Below are 21,891 nucleotides of genomic sequence, written 5' to 3' on the forward strand. Positions count from 1 at the left end.
TCCAGTGAGGCAGCGCCAGCCCAGTCGGCTTCAGGGGGACCAAATCCCTCTCAAATATTTACACAACCCCAAAAGATGGTGGCATCTCCGTTGTGTCTCCCAAAGAGAATTAAGTGATCAGGCACTTCGTTCTCCTTGCATTAAGAGCAAATGTCCTAGCCCTTTGTCAGCAGGTAACACCCTGGGCTGACGCATGCCCTGGTTGGGATGGCTGCATCCTCACACCGAAGCCTTCACTAGTACCGACGCAGTGATAAGCACACTTGTGCTAAATAGGAGCCAAACAAACCCCATTTTCTAGAAAAACTTAACGTGCTTCTCACAGCTATTGACCCCTTCCCCTCTATGGGTCTATGACATGGCTCTGCCAAGACATACACGATGGTGCAGCTTCCCTTGCCTCAGTGCTGAGACCGCTTGCAACAAGCCCCTTAATGGGACGGAAGAGAGGTATTTTTGCCTTAAATCTGGACTATCTGGTGGTTTCCTCGGATTCAGATGAGCACATCTGATTCAAAGACACAGGCTAGGAAAGGTCTGGCAGCTGTTAAGTCGCTGCTCCTACACCAGAGACAGGCAGCTCCCCTGAAACAAGCCCTGAAGCTCCAACTTCACTCCCCAACGGCATTAAATTAATGCATGTTAATTGCCCAGGCTGTGAATGAAGGGCTCAGATGTCTGGTGCTGATCCACCACAACAAATGCCACCTTCGCTACTGCTCACCCAGGGATGGGCTGAAAACAGGCTGTGTCACAAGGGAAATGTGAATCCAAGGGGCTTTAAGGAGAAAACCACAGAGCAAAGGAGCCACAATTTCTGGATGCAAGGGCTTGGCAACAGCTTCTTGCAATTGAGAAAAACAAGCAAACAAACCCACACTGCTTCATTGTAACATGCACGCATGCTGACCAAAGGCAGATTGCAGATTACATGGAAAAGAGACAAGGGCAACGAAAACTTCACATCAGAACAGTGATTTAACACCACACAGCACGTCATCCACCATGCTCAGATCACCAGATGATCCCCAACTCCATCTGCCAGCATCTGAGTATAGAGAGCAGCAGCTCCCATATTTTGAGCCATTATTTCCCAAGTGAACCATTTATCCACAGGGAACACTAGTGCAAGCTGCCATACACGCTCTGCACAAGGGCAAAGGACGCTTTTAGCTCTTCAGACCCCAAACAAATGGCCAAGAGTGGCCAGAGAAACGGCAGGAGAAACTTAAGAGCAATACAGTCATCAGATCTGAAAAGAGGCGCGTGGTCTGTACCACGGGCATGCCTTGAAAATGTTCTTCTGGGGCAAGGGGATTTGAACCTAGGCCAAAGCAATCCTTTTGTGGGGAGCAGAAAAAGGGAAAAAAGAAAACAAAAGCAACACTCCTCTGCATATGGAAATACCACCACCAACACCACACTTCTGCTGTAAATCGCTGGCTTAGCTTCTAACCTTTTCCTTCCTACACAGCCCCAGACTGACCTCTGAAATCCCATAGGAAGTAATGGAAATTTCTTAAATTCTTCACTATAAGAACAGTTTGCCCCATGCCAAGCCCGGATTGCAAATATTTAAAGAACTCTCCCAGCTATAGCTGGTTTAAGTCACTTTATAGGAGTCAATTAGAGACTAAGAAATATTCTAATAAGTCAGGATTCCTTGGTATTCAGCTGCTGGATACAGGAATAAGGAGAGGAATTATATTCATTTTAGGCATGCATTCGTGGTCTCTCAGGCAGAAGCTGTTCCCTGCGAGCTGAAAAGCCACTCGCAACCGCTCAGATCCCAATGGACTCAGTCAGCGCAAATCAGCTGGGTCACAACAGAGAATGATGCCAAACCCTACCCTCTGCCTGTTTCATGGGTGTGCAGCTAGCAAGCGGCTCAGATGTACGTGCCCCAGCATCTTAAGAGCATCTAGACAGTAGATTAAATCCAGCTCAAGTAAGTTCTTAAGAAAATACAATCATTTGTAAGGTGATCCAGCACTCTGCAGGCCCCCACAGGATGCACTTCTGGTAGAATTTGCTGTAAAACTGGGCTCCTGGCTCACACCAGTGCCAATGAACACCCTGCCTAGAGCATTACTGGTACAACAATAGGCTGCACAGAGCTCTCCTCACCCCAAGGAGCTTCTCTACTCGAGGAATTCCCAATCTAAACAAAGGAATTGTGCATCACACTGGTATCAGTGCTCCCTCCCGCAAAGCAAACAGGATTTAAGGTGAAGACAAATACTCAGGATTATGCCAAGTTCCAGGAAAACAAAGAAACAAGCTGGTCAACTGAATCCTTTATCCACTATGGCTCTAAATGGGCCAGCTGCATCGATATTACACATAGGTATGTGCACATACGATAGGCATATTTGGTTTATGTGCCTCGCTCACACACTTTGCTAGCAAGTGACAGTCTCCAAAGCAGCAGCCATTTCACAAGAGCAAACAAGGTGGGAGGAGAGCAGGTGGCTCAGTTTTGCCAGCTACTGGCCCTCTGCCCTTGGCTCCTCTTCCGAGATGTACTGTCACCATCAGCAGTGCTGATCTGGCTAAGACCAAAAGCACAGGATGTAAAGGAAATCTTTCGACTTCACAAGGTTTGTTTCACTGTAAAACAGTGATCTAGAACAAAGATATTTCAGGTAAATGATTTACCTAGAAGGAAGGGGTGCTTCTACTAACGCTGCATCTCTCCCGCGCTCACCCCTTGATTTAGCACACAAAGTGGCAGGCACAGCAGAATTCACCGCCAGAAAAAGGCTCTGACAGGCTGAATTGCAAAGTCAAGAAATTTTCATGAAGAACTAGAACACGCTGCACTGCTTTGCTACAACACGTGTGCACAGTGAAGGCAACCTGGAACATCTACACTCACCTGGCTCCGTATCAAGAATTTAACCAAAGATTAAATCTAGTCCAGCCCGTCACAGCACTCTCCAAAACCAACAATCGATTCATTGTTGAGCGAGCTATTAAAGGGCCAAGCAGCACCCTCCATAGTTAAAGAGACTAAGTGATTTTGCTACTGTAATTCCCCTTGGCATCATGGCAGCTAGCCTCCAGTTTTGCTAAATTCAAGCTGCTTCTCCTATCCTTCTCTGTGTGGTTTCCTACTGGAGAGTTTTCCTTTGTTGGTTGTTTTAACAGCAGGAGTTGTGCCCTTTGAAGGCCATTGTTGCCAAACTAAAACTGCATGTTCTTTCCCATGGGCAGAAGAATCCATTTTTTGAGCCACTACATCTTTTTGGTACTGGGCTGGCTTATGCATGTGCCTTTTGGGGAGATGGGGAAGGCAGAGGGGGTGGCTGGGCAACTCACCCTGGACACCCAGGAACTCCCATCCCACCCAGAATCTGGTTAATTCATGGAAAAAGCTCCCATCACGGGTTTATTCAGTCTGTGTGAAGTTGATGTTCACTTGAGTCGGAGCTAGTCTGCTGTGTGGCAAGACACCAAGAAGGAGGAGGAATAAAATAGATGATGAAGAGGAGCACCAGCTCTCTCCAGGCTGCATGCCAGTGCAGGGAAGAACAGCTCCCTGAAAAGTCCGCTTTGTTCCAGGGGTTAGAGACAGTGCATAAAGCGCATTTCTGCCAAGATGCACCATTTAAAGATTAGAGGAGGCCAGCTTCAGATTGCAGGATCGAGTTTTCATATAGTGAATGTTTCTACATTGAGAGAGAAATACTTTTCCCCTTAAGTATGGGTAGGAAGTATTAAACGTACCAGTGGCTGCACTTAAAGGATCTGGAAAGTGCTTAAAAAGCCTGGAGAAAAGATTACAGGCAATGTTGTGAGTGTAAGCAGTGCAGGCTCAGGAAACGGCAGAACCAGCGTGGCACGAGCCTGAGCTCCAGAAACAGCCCGAGAAACAGGCTGAACCACGCGAACAGCCACCCAAAGAGACACAGCTGGCCCACAGCCACGCTGACCTCCGTCACATCGCGAGCTCTCCCTCATTTCAAGCATTTACCAGATTTCCATCCCCTAGCAGTCTTGGGGAAAATGAGACACAACTGAAAACAGAGGAGCGTGCTCACAAAGAGCGCTCGGCTCCCTGCCCCTCGTTAATAAATTCCAGGAGACACTGCTGGAAACCTCTATGGTTGGGCAGCAGGAGGAAGTTCAAGCCCTTGCGCCAGCCTCCTCAACCAAACAGAACAGCCAGCTTGGTCAGGGACGCAGCTGTCACTTCAGCGGGGGACAAGCTCAGCTATGCAGCCTGTGTTGAAATAAACCCAAAAATAACAGTTAGTGCCACCTAGGGACCAGGACTAAGGCAGGGAGGCAGAAGAGCCATACCGCAAACAAAGGACGTCAGCGGCTGATTTACTCCTTGCATGGATGAGAAGTCAAACTGCAGCGAGAGGCGGCTCTGGTCTGTTTAAGTAACACCAGGTAGGTGGTTTTGAACTGTAGCTTCTCCCCACAAAGGAACCAGTTAGGTGAAGCTTTCGCTAGGGGCTACTCAAGCGTGGATTTGACTCCGTACCAATTACGCTCTCCCTTTGGGCAAAGACCATCCCTTGGCTTCAAAATACTGAGAGCAATTTGGTTCAGAGAAGGAAAGTTTCAAGGCCAGGGTTTATTTAGGACCGATGTGTACCTAGGAGTACGTTAGAGTGAAGTACTTGGGGGAGTGCCCCTCTAGTCTGTACTAACACACTGCTTGTATCCCAGCGGCTGGGCAGCAAATTCACCCAAGCCGTCAACCCAGCACCAGACAACAGGCAGCAGTTTGTTATTGCAGGCCAGACCTGCACATCAGCAAGGGACACCTGCCAAGACCAAACATTTATTTAATTAAGACTTCAGCTATGGAGAGCAAATACAACTTCTAAACAGAGCACGGGCTACCTTATTTCTTCCACAAATAAGAGCTGAAGCTCTGCACCACTTCATTCAAGGCTCCTTCCCCTGCCTGCTATCGCCTTGGACCTTGCAGGGTTTGCCTTAAGCTGCTAACTGGATCAGACCGAGTCCTTTCTACAGATGATCCCACAACCTAATACGGCACACTAACGTCTGCTGAGAGGCATTTCTGCAGGTGCACAGTGATTAATTGGTGCGCATTTCCATATCACAAATTTAAAAAAAAAAAAAAAAGACTTTTCAGCTTGGTTGAAATGCGGTATATTAACCTCTGAAACTGGCAGTCATGGATACGAGCTTCCAAAAGAGAAATATCAATAGGACAAAATCCCAGAGGATAGCATCACATTGCTGCCAGTTTTTCCTGGAGCTTTACGAAGTAAGGCATTTTGAGGCTTTATTTAAGGTCCTATCTTTCCATGCTCATTTTATAAAGAAAACCCAAAGCAGTTCAGCTTTATGGCAGAATCCAAGTACTGGGGAGGGCAGAGGGGGGAATCAGATGTTGCAGAGGAAAGCTGTGGGTACGGATGGAGAGGGCTGGAAGCATACTTCATCTGAACTGTTGCCACTGTCACAGCTAATTGCCCAAAGTCATCCTCTCTGAGAAAGGTTTGTTACTGAAATAAATAACATAACCCTGTTAGCTCAGCACATTCTGCAGGTCCACAGAGGCTGCAAGTTAACATGGTGTACGCGGTAAATCTTCCAAGCAAGAGATGCAGCAACAGCTTTGAGATGCACACTAGCCAGATCTTACCCCTGCATTTACCGCAGGCTGCATCAGAAAGAAGCTAATAATCATTAAGCTGCCATCTTTTATTTCTAATTATTTGTCTCCACAGCAGGGTTCCTCCAACCATCAAGCAAAAGGGAAGCAAGTCTCAAAGGAGTAACTGTTTTGAAGAGGGCTTGCAGCTGCCACTGCATGAATGGCTCTCCAAGAACAGTAGCAACTGCTACAAACTGCCCACAGAGCTAGGAGGAAAGCATCTCTGTTGAGGCTGTTTTTCAATGTCGGTTTTTAGGTCAACTAAAACAGCTTTTCTTATGCAACAAGAGATGCAGAAAGCTCACTTGCTTTTGAGTTTTTGCTTTCATTTAATTAGATGGTAATTCAGAAGGCAGCACTGCTATTTAAAACACCACAATGAGAACTATTTCACGGCCTTACAAAGCACTGAAGCTAAGCCAGCCCTAGAACTTGACACCACATCGGATTCTGATGGTCTCTTCTGAACGGGTGGCACAAGCGAAACAGATACCCTGCTACTACATTTCCAGGAGAGATTCAAAGCAGAAAAACTCACTGAAAGGTGGAAGAGCAGGAAACCTTATTTGTTTCTCCTCTTTGAGCTATATGTAAATGAGAATTAAGGGGAGACCCAAGTTCACAACACAACAGCTGTTCAACGGCTCCACAATGCCATGCCCTTCTCTAGGTGACCCATGAATTAAGTGACAGCAAGAAACAATTTCATGTGCAGGTAAACTTTTAAGATCACAACACGTGGCTTTCAGCACCGCCAATGCCAATGTATGGAAAGACAGAGCCCAGCAGCAGCCTGCTAATGGGCACACTGTACTTACCAACTCCTTTGCCACAAACACAGCTCTCAACATTTTTTCAGCCAGTGCACATACCCTCACCTCAGATTTCTCTACAGGCTTCAAATAATGGCAACATACGTGAATCTCAGCTTGAAGGTCAAGAGCACAATCTCAAAGGTTACAGGCTCCTCTTGCGCCACTTGTGTCTTCAGCATTTTTCCTCACGGTTTCTGCCCTCCAGCTTCTTGCAGCCTCCCTCCATGGAAGCTGCTGGCATGCTGCTTTTAGGACTGATGCCCAACACCCTTTATCAGGCCAGGAGATGAGATTCACTTACTACAGTTCCTATGCATTTTATGTTTACCCAGGAGATAAGCCAGGCTTAAAGATGGAAAGGCAACCTGAGCCTGCTGTTTCCTCTGCTGGGTGAAGGTCAGGGCTGTCCCTGATCCAGTGAAACTGTGCCACACAACCTTTATCTTTGCCATCACTAACAAGGTACCACTTAACTTTCTTGCGTGCTGACCAAGATTTATACCAAGTATTTAGCAAACAGCAAATTTCATCTCACAGCGGGATCAGAACCCCAAAAGCCTATAATAAGCAAGACCATTGAAATGCAGTTGTCTCCCCTCTGTGCAGTACACGAGAGACAACAGACAACCCATGCAGGCAGAAGCCACAGTCAGACTGCTCAGAGGAAAGCAAACCAGGGATTGTTCAGGTTACCTGCTTTCCCCAAGGAAGAAATTCACCCTTGACCAACTCGACTTGTCACGCAGTGATAACCAGATGGGTGACTGTGTCCTGAGGTCTGCTCAAGCACGAAGGAGGAAGACCCTCTGGCCGATGACTGGCTTCAGCACACCCTGGCAGAGTTAGAGCCGCTGCGCTGGTAGAGGCATGCCTCGCACTAACCTGCTCCAGGAGTGACACCAGCGAGTATTCCATTTTACGTCAAATATGAGCTCCTGGCCAGCACACTGCCAACCTGCGTCTCTTGAAGCTACGCCTTCTGTGCAGGGGAGTTTTATTCTGCATTGAAACGACTGCTGGGTGTTTGGTGGGGCTGGAGCTCAGCAACTCAAATCAAGGCAGGTCCTCTAGTTAATTAACGATCTTTCTTTTAGAGATTTGGTAGCAAAGAACAGCTCATTCATAACAGAAGACAGCTGCTCAGCTTCCAAATACAGCGCTTCGCTTACTTCTGTGTAAGAACAACAGGTTTATGCTTGGGTTTGATTAAACCCTCCTGCCCTCCGCTGTGAGGCATCATACAATAACGCTGAGCTTAAGAATAAAGCAGTCTGTTCCCAGCACCTTCCTCTGCTTTCCCTGCAAGTCTTCCATCAGTGACTGGCAGTACATTGAGTGCTTGGGCAGAGCTCTAAATAGGCTCAATCCTTTCCGCTACTGGGAGAGGAGAGGACATTACTTGGGAAGGGAGGGCAATGGACAGGAAAGGGGAAAGCTTAGCAGCAGGATACCTTAAATTTTTTTAAAAAAAGTAAATCAAATCAAAAACTTCTGAAGTTTCCAGAGATAGGAACCTCAATTCAGGGGCACCACTGCACCCAAAGAACCAGCTCTACCAAGCAAAGACTCCTTCCCTTCCTCTACCCTGAACGCACACACCTTATTTTGAGAGGATTTAATACACGAACAGCACCTCCAAGCCAGGCTGGGGGGCAGGCACCAAACCTCTGCTGGGAAACCACAAAAATCCACCCCACCAGGATGATTTTCCCCGGGTGCAAAGCAGGATCTCCACAAATGCAAGCTAGAAGCATCAGTGCCTGATGCACTTCTCCAAGCTCGACAGGCATTTCCCCTCCTCTCCTGCCAGAAGGGCCCCGGGCTCCTCTCTGTACCCTGCAAAACTCCGCACATCTGCAGGTTTGCAGAGGGGAAGCCAGCCCAGCGCCGCGCTCTGGCCTTCAGAGAGTCCCTTACACAACCACAGCACTGGTTTACCATCAACACCTGTCAGGAGGCGGCTGGGGAGAAACAGTGGGTATTGCTTTCCACTGCCAAAAACATTTTTACTTCCATTTTCTCAGTTGCTGGCACTTAGTGTGCTTTTATCACCAGGTCAGTGATCTGCAGCCCAGGCTGGCATGAAAAACTGCTGCTGGGGGCTTTTTCATGTTATAAACTTGGCCTGGAAATTGCTATGTTAAGTGCTTTTCAGTATCAAAAATCTTCACACACACACACACACACATGACAAATCCTGCTGTTCGATAACAATCAATGCTCCAGAGTTTAAGACAAAATAAACAGGTTATTATTTAAGTCCAAGTGATTCGTTTCAGCTATTTCCTCTCACCAGGCTAATGAAGCATGTACTTACCCAGAGATGAGACAGCCGGGCAAACCACGCAGGCAAGGCACCAAAATCCATCACGGGGCAGTGTATAGAAAAGAAAGGAGAAGAGACACTGGTTAATAAGCAGTTCCAGCTAAATACGAAAACCCCCATGCACCTGCCAGCAAAATCCCTCAAGCCTCAAAGCCAAGTGCTCACACTTGTATCCTACACAAGTGCTGCGACAGAGTCCACGTAAGCAAAATTTGGTGCCTGACTCTTCCCAGAGCTGAAGCTGGAACTGGACGTTCACGTTGAGCCACTTCTCTAGAAATGTAAACACCAAGTGGGGAAGGAAAAAAAAAAAAAAAAAAAAAAAGGAAAAAAACCCAACCATCAGCCCAACGTTACTTAACGCTGATAACAGCGAGCTGTGACGCAGGCGTCCCGTGCCTGCCAGCCCCCAGCGAGTTCGGTGCCCACGGCACGGCCGAGCCCGGGCAGCGCCAGGCTGGGGAAGCAGAGCCGGGTGTGGGGGCTGCGGGCTGGCTCCGCGCGTTCTGCATCCCTCCGGCCCCACCTGGCTTTCATGGAAACTTCAACTGGGATGGACATCAACTGGGACGGACACGGCCCAGCACCTCCGGCCCCAGCTCCACAGGCTCCAACTGAGCCCTCTAGTGGGCTTTAAAAATTCAACAAAACACCCATAGATTTAATTTAATTAACACTCTGCCAGAGGCCTCTAAACCCTAATCCTCTCAACAAAAGGATCATTAACTAAATGAAGAGATTCAAGAGAGCAACGGTGCTCTCAGCCGCAGCCGGGCCGGCTGCCTGCTCCCGCGGGCACACGCCGGGGCCGAGCAGGGTGCCGAAACCCAGCCGGATCCAAACCCTTCGAGGCTCCGGGACCGGCTCCACACCAGTGCACACCAGTGCACAGCCGAGCGCTCGTGGTGCACAGGGGAGGTCCAGCGCGGTGCCAGGTTCCTCCACAGCCACCCTGCTGCACCGAGGAGGCAGGCACAAGCCCACGCCCATCCTCTGGGATGCACCACGATGCTGATGGTCCTGGTGCTGTCATCTCCATTGAGACTAAAACCCCTGAACTGCTGAACCAGGAGAGGATTCAGCTGGAGCGCTGGTTATTTTTTAAGTGTTATTATCCACTGATGTCAAGAGCCTGACAAGCAGGTGAAGAAGAGCCATCCTTTCAAGAGGCAGCCTCAGTCCTTCAACCGAAGGCTGGGAAAACCTCTCCATCTCGCCCAGCCCTGCCAGCACAAGCAGCAGGAAGGGTTTTCCTCATGTAAGAGAGTTGGGGGGGGTGTTGGCAGACAAATTTACAGCATGCAGGGTGCAGTTCAGGAAGGTGCAGGCAGGGAAAAGCCTTTACAGTCAAAGGTCCTCCACCCACGAGCTTCACCCCAGTGAGATGGGGGAGATCTGGGGTTGCCCTTTGCAGGTGGCTCTCTTGGAAAGCCACCTCCAGCTTCTGAGCCACACAGAGGATCCACAACAGCTGCAAGGAGCACATCCACAAGACTACTCATTAGTAGAGTGAACAGGAGCAGAAAGAGAGCTTAATTACAGGGCAGGGATCATTCCCTCTGGGTTCAGATGTCAGCAGCAGCCTCGGCAGGGCCGTGCTGCCCCACAGGACAGGCATTCCTCCACAGAGCCCGCAGCAAATGCCACCTTTGCCCGAGCCACGTGCAGAGCCTGTAGTCAGTGGGATCCTGGCTGGGGCTCTGTGATGAGCTGCAGAGCCTCAGGCTTGCAAAAGTGAAAACCCAAAACAAGGAAGACTTCAGCTGTTGCTCGCAAGAAAACTTCTCTCTGTCAGCAGCAGCCTGCATGCATCTGTGGAGATGCTACTGCAGCCCATCTATAGGTACTGGTCCCCCAGATTTGGTGCTGCATGTGAACGCTCCAGTCTCCTCAGCAGTTTCTGAAGCTCAAACCAAAGCTCCAGCTGTGGCATTCATCAGGACAGAGACTGTAGCAGCTGCTGGCAGGGCAGGCTCATACCCCAGAGGCTGCCACAGCCTGGGGCAGGGCTTTTAGGGTGGCCAGGAGATGCTTTAGCACACAACACCTTCCCCAGACCAACACAGCCTTCCTTGAAGGGACCTCAGCCCTCCAAGGTGCCAGCCAAGCCCACCGCAGACCCTCTGTGTTTGGGTTTGTGTACTGGAAAGCACTCACAGAGGTCTCCGCTTTCAGTAAGTGCCTTTTGCGCCTGCCCCCTCCCTGCAGCTTTTCGGGACATCCCTCCAGCATAGAGCTGACATGCCATCAAGGCCTCCTGGCCTGAAGATGCAGGAACAACCGTTCCCAGAGCTAATGAGGCTGTCCTGCTTTGACCCGGGGCAGTTTTCAGCAGACACAGAATAAGCAGTCCTCTCCATGTCCACCTCCTGGAACAAATCCCAAGAGCTCGCATCTCCCCAGCCTGGGCATGAACACAGATGGTCACAGAGATTAAAACAGACAGAGAATTAACCGCCCTGTACAAATGAGCTTCTTCATCCAGCCCAGTGCTGCCAGGTGGTTTGAGGTACAGCGCTTGGATGTGATCATCGCAGTTTGCCAGGCTCTGATAACAGCCTCGTATTGACCAGAACAGGGGGCCAGAAAGCTGAGAAGTTTGAAGGCAGTTTGTAGGGGAGGCAAGATGCAAACTGCCAAAGCCAGGCAGCTGCCGTAACCACGCTTGCCTCCTGCTACAGCAGTAGAAGGAAAATCAGCACCAGGAAAAAGCCTAGCCAGCAGCACAGATCAGCTCTGCGCTCGGCTGTCTTGTGTATTCCCACCAAAAGGCAGCTCAGATGGAGCAAGCAGCCCCAACGGAGCCATATGCAACTCCAGACACTGCCCTGACGCCTCCAACCGCTGCTCACAAGGCACCAGGCACTGAGAGAAACCCACAGCGGCCCCACTGCCTTTCCTAGAAGGCTGAAGTCTTGGCACCTGGCTGAGGCACAGGATCTGTCAGCACAGCACACTGGGAAGGATCTAGCCATTGCACGGGGCCAAACAACCTTCCCAAGAAGGGCAGGGCTTTCTCCAGGCTGCCTCCCAGGCGACAGCTGCATCCCAAACCCCCAAGCACATTAGCATCACCAGCAAGAGGTTTAAACCTTATTTTATTTTCACTCAAAACCAGGGAAAAAATTCTGAAAGGAGTGGCCTTCTTGCTCAGCTGCATCACAGTTGCCAGTCGGTATTTTTGAGGGACAGGTTTCAAGCGATGCGATGACACAGATGACCGTGTTTGCTATTAAAAGCCTCCACACTCTGCACCCAAGGAAATCCCCGAGCAGCGCTGACCCCATCTGCCAGCCTGCAGCGAGGCTCCTCGCAGCCACAGCCTGGCTGAGGCCGATCCCGACCACACGGGAGAGGTTCAGCTCCACGGCAGACACAGGCACCTCCAGCACATCAACACAGACGGAGAAAATCACATTACAGCCCAACGTGGCTCAGGACTGGGCCAGCATCTGCCCTCCGTTGCTCCCACCCTCAGCGTTCGAGTTCACGCAGATGCAGGGAGGTGACACTGTGCTGTTCTGTCTGACACAGACCCCCAACGCACAGAAAGAGTTTTGAAGCGCCCACGAACTGCTTACCCCATCTCCAAGGGTTTTTGGAGAGTGGATATAGAAAAACAAGCCATTAAAGGCTGGTGCCGTCTGGCAGGTGGCTAAACCGCTGCTGCAATCAGGGGACAGCAACCAAGCAGAGATCAGCTCAGAGGTCACGTACAGCACGATAAAAGCTGTAATGCATCCGCTGCGTTAACGCCCTGGCTACGATGACGCTTCGAGGCATCGGTCCCCACCACGGCTCCCACCCCTGCCAAGCAGAGCTCAGCACCAGCACCGGGTTCTCCAGGTTGTAAGCATGCTCAGGGCTTCCCCACGTCTCCCACCCCGTCGCTGCGATGCAATGGCTTGTTTGCAACACCTACAAGATTGCTTTAACGCCACCGCAGTCGGATCTCAGCCACTCCGAAGGCTCCCAGCACAAGCCAAGCCTCACACCCACTTGCTCAAATCCAGCTCAGGTCAACCATGGCCAGATGTAATTACCTACGTGAAAGGAGCTAGAAGCCACCTCTAATAAGAGGATGTAGTTGTGCCGTCAGGCCAGGGTTCCTCCTCCTCCTCTTTTGCTGCTTACCAGGGTGCCAAACCTTGCCTCACCTTACATGGACCAGCAAGAACTTAACCTCATTCCTTGCTACCAAACCTGGCTTTCCCAGGAACGGCAGGAAAAGGCAGGTTTCTTAGTCACCTGTTTATGAACCTACGTACAGAGAACATTTTAACAGGATTCACTCGTTTAATTGAACAGCGCACAGGACGTCAGTGGCTTTATTTGTGTTGGCAGAAGGCTTTGGGCTGAGCAAACAGAGGAGCAAAGGCAGGCCCAGCACCCTAAAACACCTCCCAGGGGCCAGGCAACACGCCGCCGTGGAACCCGTGGGCCAGCGTGGGGCTGGGGGGGCTCCTGACGGCCTCAGCACTCTCCCGGGGCCACTTCCCAGCACCTCCACATCGCCAGGCTGCAGCGGTCACCTCCAGCCTACGAGACACACAGAAATAGGACAACCCAAGCTCCCTTCCAGCCTCCTCTCCTAAAATCTCCGAGCAAGAGGTGGTTTTAGAGCCTCCCCAGAGCACACGGAGCCATTGTGACCCAGCGCTCCCTGTCCCCAGGCAGACACTCGGGCCGGGCGCCCAGATGGTGCCTGCGTCGCACTGCCCGCGGCACCCGCACGGCTGATAGTCCAGGATTTTCTCAGGGGGCATCAGGAGGGGACGAGAGACAAACCATGCTAATTGGATAGACCAAGAGTCCTACTGCAAGCAGCTGCTCCAAACCTCTTGCGAACCACAAAAATAGTTTCATGTAAGGAGCAGGCATGGATTAAACGCCACAAACGTCCTTTTCTTTTCTCTGCGCAAAGTGCATTTTCCCCCATTGCGGTCCCAAAACAAAAACCAGACCCACAGATCAAACCAGGAAATTTAGCAAACTTTGAACACGAACAATAGCAAGAGGATTTTCCAGACCTTCAAGCTTGTTTTGCAAGTCCCAGATTATGTAAAGCACCGCTCTGCCATTGTCGGGGAAGCCGTGCTGGCTGCTCGGTTGCTGGAGCCAGCTGGCACCACACTGCCTGCCCGGCAGCGCCTGCACCTCCAAAGGCAGAGGGGTCTTGTGCAACACCACAAATTCCTTCCCAGGCACCTTCTACTGCAGCTAGTACCATGCGGCAGCAGCTGCCTTTCATTTTACACCTAATTGTTATGTGATTAATCATCTTCCCAGAGTCTGGGTTTGTTTTCCACACTCCAGTCCTGCCCAGGTGTTCGGTACTAAACCAGCTGCCCTGGAAGAAGAGCGTCCTTTGTGTCTACAGGGTGGCTTTACCGTGCCGTCGTGGCTGTGCCCAGCAATGAAGTATCCCATCGCTTCACTAATCCTTGGGTTTTCTGCCAGTTAGGATAGGCTGGAGGGCTGAAGCACTTATCACTGCTCACACATCCTCCAGGAAGACAATACAAGAGGCTGAACTCATTCCACATTCAGCACCCAGCTGGAAAAACCCTGTCGGCACCCCTGCCCCCCCTCCCCAAGGCAGGCAGGATGGGAGCCAGCATCCCTGGTACCCAGCTCACCACACGATCCATGTCCCCCGGCAATGGTCTTGCACATGGTCCTGGTGCGTTTGCCTAATTAAGACTTAATGAAGCGGGGAGATCTATTGTGGGCACGGCAAGGGAGCAGATGTGCCCCCTGAACCTGGCCGCTGCCTGGGGAAGCCTGCTCCTGTCTCCAGGGTGAATCAGCAGGAAAAGCTCAGGCCAGGATGCTCAGCCCTGCAAATTCAAGACCCCGCTGCTTGGTCAGAGCCAGGGAAAGGAAAATGCTCAGTTCGTCAGCAGCCTCTAGTGGGGAGAGCCGCGCAGACGGGGTGGCCGCATCCACAGACCCCACCAGCCCCAGCGAGCCCACCCTGGCGGTCCCCACCAGCTCAGCCGGGGCTGACCGGGTATAGCCCAGCACGGCCCCGATGCTCATGGCATCAGGGACGCTGGGAGCCACAAGCCAAACCGCCACGGCCTCAGCCGAGCATCCCGCGTGTGAGAGCGCTCGGAGGGGCTGTCCCCACCGGCTGGGGACCCACAGCCAGCACTGGTCCTGGGCTAAGCACAGAGCACCAGCTGCAGCACCTCCCCCGAGGCCTGACTCGGAGCCTCGCACAGACGCATGAAATGCAGAAAAAGGGACAACAAACACGTTCCCATCCCCAGGTAGCTCACTGAGAGAGAGACCTCCGGGCTGATGGTGGTGAGCCCCTACCCCCACCCGAATCACACCCCAGACAGCTCCCACACCTCCAGCCTGCAGAATCTAGCATGGCCAAGAGCCAATTTTGACCCCAAACTTGCAGCCACCACAGCCTTAAGCCTCTTCCCGCAGCTGGGGACAAAGGTAAAACCCTGCCCGGCACAGAAGGACAATTATCTGCTCACAGGGGTAGGGTCTGCCTGCAGCCTGCTCTCCTCCCTGAGGAACAGCTGCGCGTGGAGCTCAGAAAAACCTTTGTCAGATATTAAATTAGTGACGTATCTTCAGAGCACCCCGCTCGAAGAACGGCTGATGTTTTGCTTACCCTCCGAGCAACCTTCACCCACTGGCAGCTCCAAAAAAGACTGTGTCAGCCCAGGGGGGACACGCGGTGCGGAGATGCAGCTGCAGGCAATTCCAGCAGCTGCCAGGCTGCGCGCCGGGAGGAGAGCCTCGTCAGAGCAGCACCGCCGCGGATGAGAAGGCACTTTCTCTCCTCGGCAGGGTTTCAAACCCTCCCAAGAAGGCCTGAAGTTTCTCTTCAGTACGAGGCAAAGCCAAGCGAAGGGACAGGGGAGGCGCCCACAGCCCGCAAAACAGCTTGAGCACGGCCATGGGGAAGCAGTTTGATGCACGGATGAACTTTGCGCTGCCGCTGACTTGCTGTTACCATCACGACACACAGAAGCAGCACATGCCCCACTTCGGGCAGAAAAACAGGAGGAGCTGCCAGCACCACAACAAGCCAGGGGAGCGAGTATCTACCCATGCCCCAGCACTCAGAGAGGAGCTGCGCACCTGGGGGGGCCGCAAATGGCTTCACAAGTTGCAGCTGCCTCCTCTCGGGGACAGGCACAGTGTAGCCGCATCACCTGTGGGCACATTTAGCAGGAGTAGGGCAACGGCTGTGCAGGGAGGATTAAGCCAAACCTCAGCCCCATGTCACCTGAAGCGCTGGTGTGGGTCACCCCCATGGACTAACCGGGGCACTCCGGCAGAACGAGGACACAGAGGGGAGCGTGCGCGCTGCTGCCAGCAGCCCTGACCCCGGCTCTCCTGGAGCTGCGTCTGTACCTTCGTTAAAGCCTTATGGCGGGATGGAGGGGGTTTTGGGGGGCACCTTGCAAGAACCTAACTTGCTCCCGTGCCCCAAGGCGGCTCTTCTCCTGTGGGGCAGCAGATTTCCTCACACCATCAGCCATCTCCATCCCCAGCCGTCCGCTGCGGCTCAGCTGGTCCCAGTGCTGGGCAGTGGCACAGGACCGGTGCCGGGGAGCCACTGGTGCAACCCACACCAAGCCACGGCCCTGTGCCCGTCTGCGCAGCCTGACCCCGTGCAGGGCACGCGTCGCCTGACGTCAGCCCCTGCCCACCAAGCTGGTGGGGCCGGCCAGCAGCCTTGGCAGCGACCACACTGCGGGCAGCTGCCAGCACCGCCTGACCCCAGGCTTCAGCCCCACACCGGGGCCAGCCCCACCACGGACCCACCAGCCCCCGCAAACCGCACAGCAAACGTTGGTTTTTCCCATGCGGGAGCCTTGGCGTAAGTAAATCCTTGGGCGAGGAGGCGGCTGCCGGCAGTGCTGAGCCAAGGCACACCCCTCCATTGCAACACAGCCCTAAAGATAGCCACTGTCCCCTGCCACTCCGGCCAGCGGCTCGGACCCTGTGGCACCTGCCCAGCCCACCGGGAAGCGGGGAAGGCAGAAGCCCTCTGGTGCAGCTCACGGCACGTGCTAGCAAGCAGCTTCATCAACCCCTCACCCCACCCCAGCTGCAGGAGGGTGAAATTCAGGAAGGGACAAGATTGCAGGAACCACCGGGGTCACCGAGTTCGGCTGCACGCGCCTCTGGTTGCAACATCAGCGCGAAGCGCCCCGTCGGAAAGGGGATGTGGCGAGAGAAACCCCCCGTCCCCGCAGCCCCGTGGGGGAGCGGCGCGGGGAAGTCGGTGGCGAGGTTTTAGCACTGCCTGGTTGTGCTGGGACAGGTATCAGTGGGAGGCCGCCATCGCTCCACAGCTCAGCCACTGCGACCGGCTTTGGGGACCCTCTGGGTGGGCGCAGACGGCGTCGTGGCAAGAGGGGAAGGAGCGCAGCCGCCCCGAAGCCCTGGGCCCAGCAGTGCACCCGCCACCTCCAGCAAAACAGAGCAGGATCCAGGTGCCACCGCGGGAGCTGCCGCCTCCCCAGGGGACAACTGACCACTGCGGGGGGGGGGGGACGACTGGCACCCCACCACAGGGCAAGGTCCCTGCACCCCAGTCACCTCCTGAGCCTGAGCCCACTGTGGCCCCCCAACTGTCCCCCCACCCCATATCTTCCCCATCAGCCCCACTCAGGGTCCCTGCTACAGCCCCAGTGCACCCCAATCCCCCCACACCCAGCCTGACCCCACTAGGCGCCCCCCCACCCCACAGCCCCCTTCTGCCCCACAGGCTTCCTGACGCTGCGGCGGGGGCCTCCCCGGTCTCCCCCAGTTACAGGACACCCCCCGTGTCCCCACTACCCCCCCTGCCCCACACCTTGCTCGCTGTGGGCCCCCCACACCCAGCCTGCCCCCCCCGACCCCAGAGCACCCTAAAGCACCCCACACCCAGCATGACCTCTGCGGGTCCCCCCGGCGCCCCCAGACCAGGGCGCCCCACAGCCAGGCCGGCCCCGCTGCGGACCACCCCCATGCCACAGCTCTCCATGTCCCCTCATAACCCCCCACTCCATAACCCGCCTGACCCCCCGCGTGCCCCCAGATCCTCCCGTAACCCCCCACTCCATAACCGGGCTGACCCACAGAGTCCCCCCTAGGGACCCCCATAGTCCCCCCCAGCCCCATAACCAGCCTGACCCCACTACACCTCCTCCGGAGTGCCCCAGACCCCGCACTGCCCTCCCAAGCCCATAACCCCCCCGACACCCTACGGGCTCCCCAAGTCCCCCTTGGATTCCCCCCTCCCCGAGCCCGCTGTGCCCCCGGACCCCCACCGCTCACCCGGGCCGGGGCCGCCGCTCCGCTCCGCACCGCGCTGCCTCCACCTGCACCGCCGGCCCCGCCCCCGTGACGTCAGCGCGCGCCCCGCCCCCCCGCGCCGCCGGCCGCGCCCACTGGCTACCACCCCCGCCCGTCAGCGCCGCGGGGGGGCGGGGCCAGCGCCGCGCTGCAGTGGGCGGGGCGGGCAGGTGACGGGTGGCGTCACGGTGAGCGAGGAGGCGTGGTCAAGAGATATGCCCCACCTCCGCGCCGGGGGCGCGTCACCTCAAGCGTCGCCTGACGTCACCACCCCATATAAGGAAAAAGGCGCCGGCAGCGGGATCCCCCCGCACCCCGCGGACCCCCGGGCGGGTCTCGGGGCGCGGCCGCCGTGGGCGCAGCCCCGCACCCGCGGAACCGGGTCCCTTGCGGAGTTCTGATGCCTGTGTTCACCCGCCCCCTTACCCTCTTCACCCTTCCGTAGGGAAAAGCGTCGCCGCCGCCCGGGCCGCCGCGGCCGGGGAGCCCCGGGCCGGGCCGGGCCGGGCCGATAAGGGCTGCGCGGGGCCGCGCCGGCACTATCGGGGCCGCGCAGGCGGCGGCTGGGGGCGATAACGGGGGCGCGGGCAGCCGCGGGGCTGGAACCGGCCCCTTGGCCAGCACCCACGGTCGCGCTGTCCCGTGTCCCCCCCGCCGCGGTGGGGCCTGAGGCAGGGCTGGAGGAGGGGGTGCTGCCCTGGGCCAACCTGCCCCCCCGGGACACCGGCACGGACCGCCACCGCGTCCCCTCGGTGCTCCCCCTCCCCGTGGGAGCGCCGAGCCACGAACCCCCGCAGCTCCCGTTGGAGCTGGGGGGGGTCTTGTCCCCCCAACACCTGCCTCTCCCCAGGGACCCCCAAGCCTTCCCCGAGGAGGAGGATGGTTGGGCGGGGGGGAAGAGCCTCTGGGCCCCGCGGCGGGGCCGGGGGTGGGGAGGGGGGAGCCCCGGCTAATGTGATGAGGGGGGGATGACGCCGTAAGCTGTTAAGCCACCGCAAAGCCCCTCGCGGTCTGGCCCCGTTATCCCGACTCCCGCTCACATCTGCTCCCGCCGCTATTTTTAACGGCGCATTAAGGATTTCTGGGTCCTTAAGCAGGCGAGGGGGGGGCCTCTGCTTGTGCTTCCCCCCCCCCGTGCAGGAGCTGCTATGTGCGGGCTGCAGAGGTGCCCGTGAGACACCAACACTGCCCCCCCCACACTATCTGGGGGGACCCCCACCCCACAGCCAGCCGTCAGCTTGGCAGAGGGTCCCAGCACTGGTCCCAGTGGGCTGGTGGCTCTGGGGAAAGGCTGGAGGGGAAACCAGGCAGGAGCCTCGCACAGAGGGATGCTGCCAGGGATGTAAAAAATAGATATTTATTAGCGTTGAGTAAAGTGCGACCTTAGCGTAGTTTTACACTCAGAAACCTTGTAAATGGCAGGAGAAAAGTTCAGAGCAGACCTGGAGGGCAAGGGGAGAGAAGGCCCCGAGCAGGGTTGTGCTAAAAAGGTACGAGAACTGTACAAAGACCTTTAAAAAAAAAACAAAACAAAAAACAAAAAACCAAAACCAATATCGGATAAATTATTTACAGTTCAAACCGATTACAGGAGGCTGAAGGCTGACAAGCTTCTGCAGGCTGAGAGAGCGAGAAAAGAGACTGAGCCGAGACACAGGCACTGAGCCAGCGTCGGAGCGGAGCCGCGGGCTGCAGGGATCGTCCGCCGGCCCCGGGTCCCGCTTTGGGGTGGGAGACGGGGTGGGACAGAGCCTCGGTGCGGCAGCACGGCCCCTGCTCCTGCCCAGCTGGGACAGGAATCATCATTCCCAGCGGTGAAAGGCAGGGAAGATGTAAGGAACAGGATCAGGCCCTTTACTTGGATGTTTCTGCTAAAAACCAGCAGAGGCCGATTGCAACTGATGAGGCTTCAGAGACAGCACAGAGCTGCTGAGGTGCCGTGCCGGGGGTCACGGGAGTGTCCCGGTGCTGGTGGCCATTCCCGCAGCCACAGGCTGGCAATCAGCACGGCGCTAACGGCACAGAGACTGCGCAGGTCTGTGGCAAGAAGGGAATCCCACCGCCGGAGACCCCGCACCAGCTTTCCGTGCTGCTGCCTGGGTAACTCCAGAAGGGATCAGCTCTGTTGACAAACACGGGCACTTTCCTCGCTGGTGCCTTACGCTCCCCGGGCGGACCCGACTGACCCGCGTTCCTCCAGCTTAGGACCCACCAGCAGAGACTCTGGAGCTGCAGCACAGCCCCAGCCCCACTGTGGGTGTGCGAGCCGCGGAGCCCAGCCCCTCTCCCACCCCGGAGCCATTTCTGAGGAGATTACCAGGAGGGATGACAGGAGATGCTCATCACTAAAAGCTGCCGCAGGAGCACATGCCAGGGACACATTTCAGCCTGGCAGCCTGGCTCAGCCCCATTCCGGGCTGGAAGAGCTCCTCGGGTCCGAGACAGGCCCCAGGAGCACGGCCCCGCCAGCAGCGCCTGGCTCCATCCTTTCTTCTACCAAGAAACCCCTTCCCGGGCTCAGGTCCCTGCAGGAGGCGCCGAGCCATGCTCTGTCTCCAGCAGTGACGCTACACAGCTCGCTGTTCCCTTGTCTTCGCTGTCACCCTCCCTGGCACACGAGGTTAAAAGGAATTTAACAGGGAAAAAAGAGCCCAGCCTTGAGCTGCCCGGCCGACGGGTCACCCAGCCGACGATCCGGCCTCTCTAGGTGCGAACTGATCCGGAACAAAGCTGCTGACGGGAGGGTGCAAGGCGGGCACAAGGATGGGGAAGAGCTTTTGCCAACTTGCTGGATCCAATTAGCCAAAAATAATCACAAAGCTCAGCAGGAGCCCAGCATGGGGCCAGGACCACTTTCCTCGCTGAGCAGCTTTGCACCGACGTGCAGCGGAGCCCACGGTGCCGGAGAGCAGGCTGCAGAGCTCAGCCCTAGCTCAGGCCTCCTGCGCTGCTCCTGCCTGATGCTCTGGGCTCGCCGCCTGGTTGGGGCAGGCGGGCGGCCATGGGGAACGGCACCCGCTGTCCGCTCAGCTGGAGCCAGGCTGGAGCCCCGCGGCTTGATCCACTCTCCCACCTGCTCAGTGGGAACGTGGGTCAAGTTTGCAGCTCCAGCCTGTTTCTGGTTCCTTCACTGACCTCCGCACCACCACGGGGGAAGGTCAGGAGCCTGGAGCCGATGGGGCTGTTCCCCCGCGTGCCTCGGCTCGTTAGGAAGGCCACGGGGACCACTGGTGCTGAACGGTGCTGTTCTGAAGAGCACAGCCCCTCACAGAGGGGCCCTAGACACCTCGGCCCATGGATCTGGCACAGAGAGGGCTACTGCCTCTCTGTCTTGACGTGGTCTCCAATCATCCTCCTGTGATATGTGGCCAGGAAGATGTCGTTGTCTCGGGGACAGTCGTAGTGGCAGGAGCACATCTTGATGAACATCATTTTCCGCTGGAAGAAGTCCCCCTCGGGGCAGCGGAATTCCACCTCCACGGTGCTGGTGACGTACGGGGTGCAGCAGCGGCCGTCCGTGCAGCTGCCGCAGAACTTGGGCCGGTAGGAACGGGTGCTGGTGCAGCCCGAAAACTCAAAATGGAGGCTCTGGCGTGGCTTTGGGGTCCGCACACACTTCTTCCCCTTCTAGGGAGAGAGCAGAGGGGTTAACAAGGACACGGGCCACCTAGGACCGTGCTCTGTCTCCGGCACTGGGCAATCGGAGATGGAAAAAGTGGAAGCACAGAGCAAACCCTGCGAGATGGGCTCGTGCCTGACAGGTACCTAACGAGGCCGTCCCTCAC

At 55.5% G+C, this 21,891-nt stretch overlaps 2 protein-coding genes across 5 annotated transcripts in view; both read right to left on the bottom strand.

Annotated features, from left to right (window-relative positions):
* The window catches only part of EPB41 (erythrocyte membrane protein band 4.1), a 96,712-nt gene extending 78,497 nt beyond the window's left edge, over window positions 1-18,215 (bottom strand). The window contains exon 1 of one of the 3 annotated variants that reach the window (XM_055706211.1): window positions 18,089-18,215. The gene's annotated coding sequence lies outside the window, so the exon portion shown is untranslated. The other 2 variants (XM_027812790.2, XM_055706203.1) reach the window with 2 other exon arrangements.
* Window positions 18,216-19,447: 1,232 nt separating this feature from the next.
* Window positions 19,448-21,891, bottom strand: part of LOC102059383 (CCN family member 2-like) — a 43,831-nt gene continuing 41,387 nt past the window's right edge. For both annotated transcript variants that reach the window (XM_055704959.1, XM_055704961.1), the window contains one exon: window positions 19,448-21,733. In XM_055704959.1, the coding sequence (XP_055560934.1) occupies window positions 21,422-21,733 (312 nt within the window). In that variant the 3' untranslated portion in view covers window positions 19,448-21,421. The remainder of the gene's footprint in view (window positions 21,734-21,891) is intronic.

This window comes from Falco cherrug, chromosome 3 (assembly GCF_023634085.1).
Source record: "Falco cherrug isolate bFalChe1 chromosome 3, bFalChe1.pri, whole genome shotgun sequence".
NCBI classification, from domain to species: domain Eukaryota; kingdom Metazoa; phylum Chordata; class Aves; order Falconiformes; family Falconidae; genus Falco; species Falco cherrug.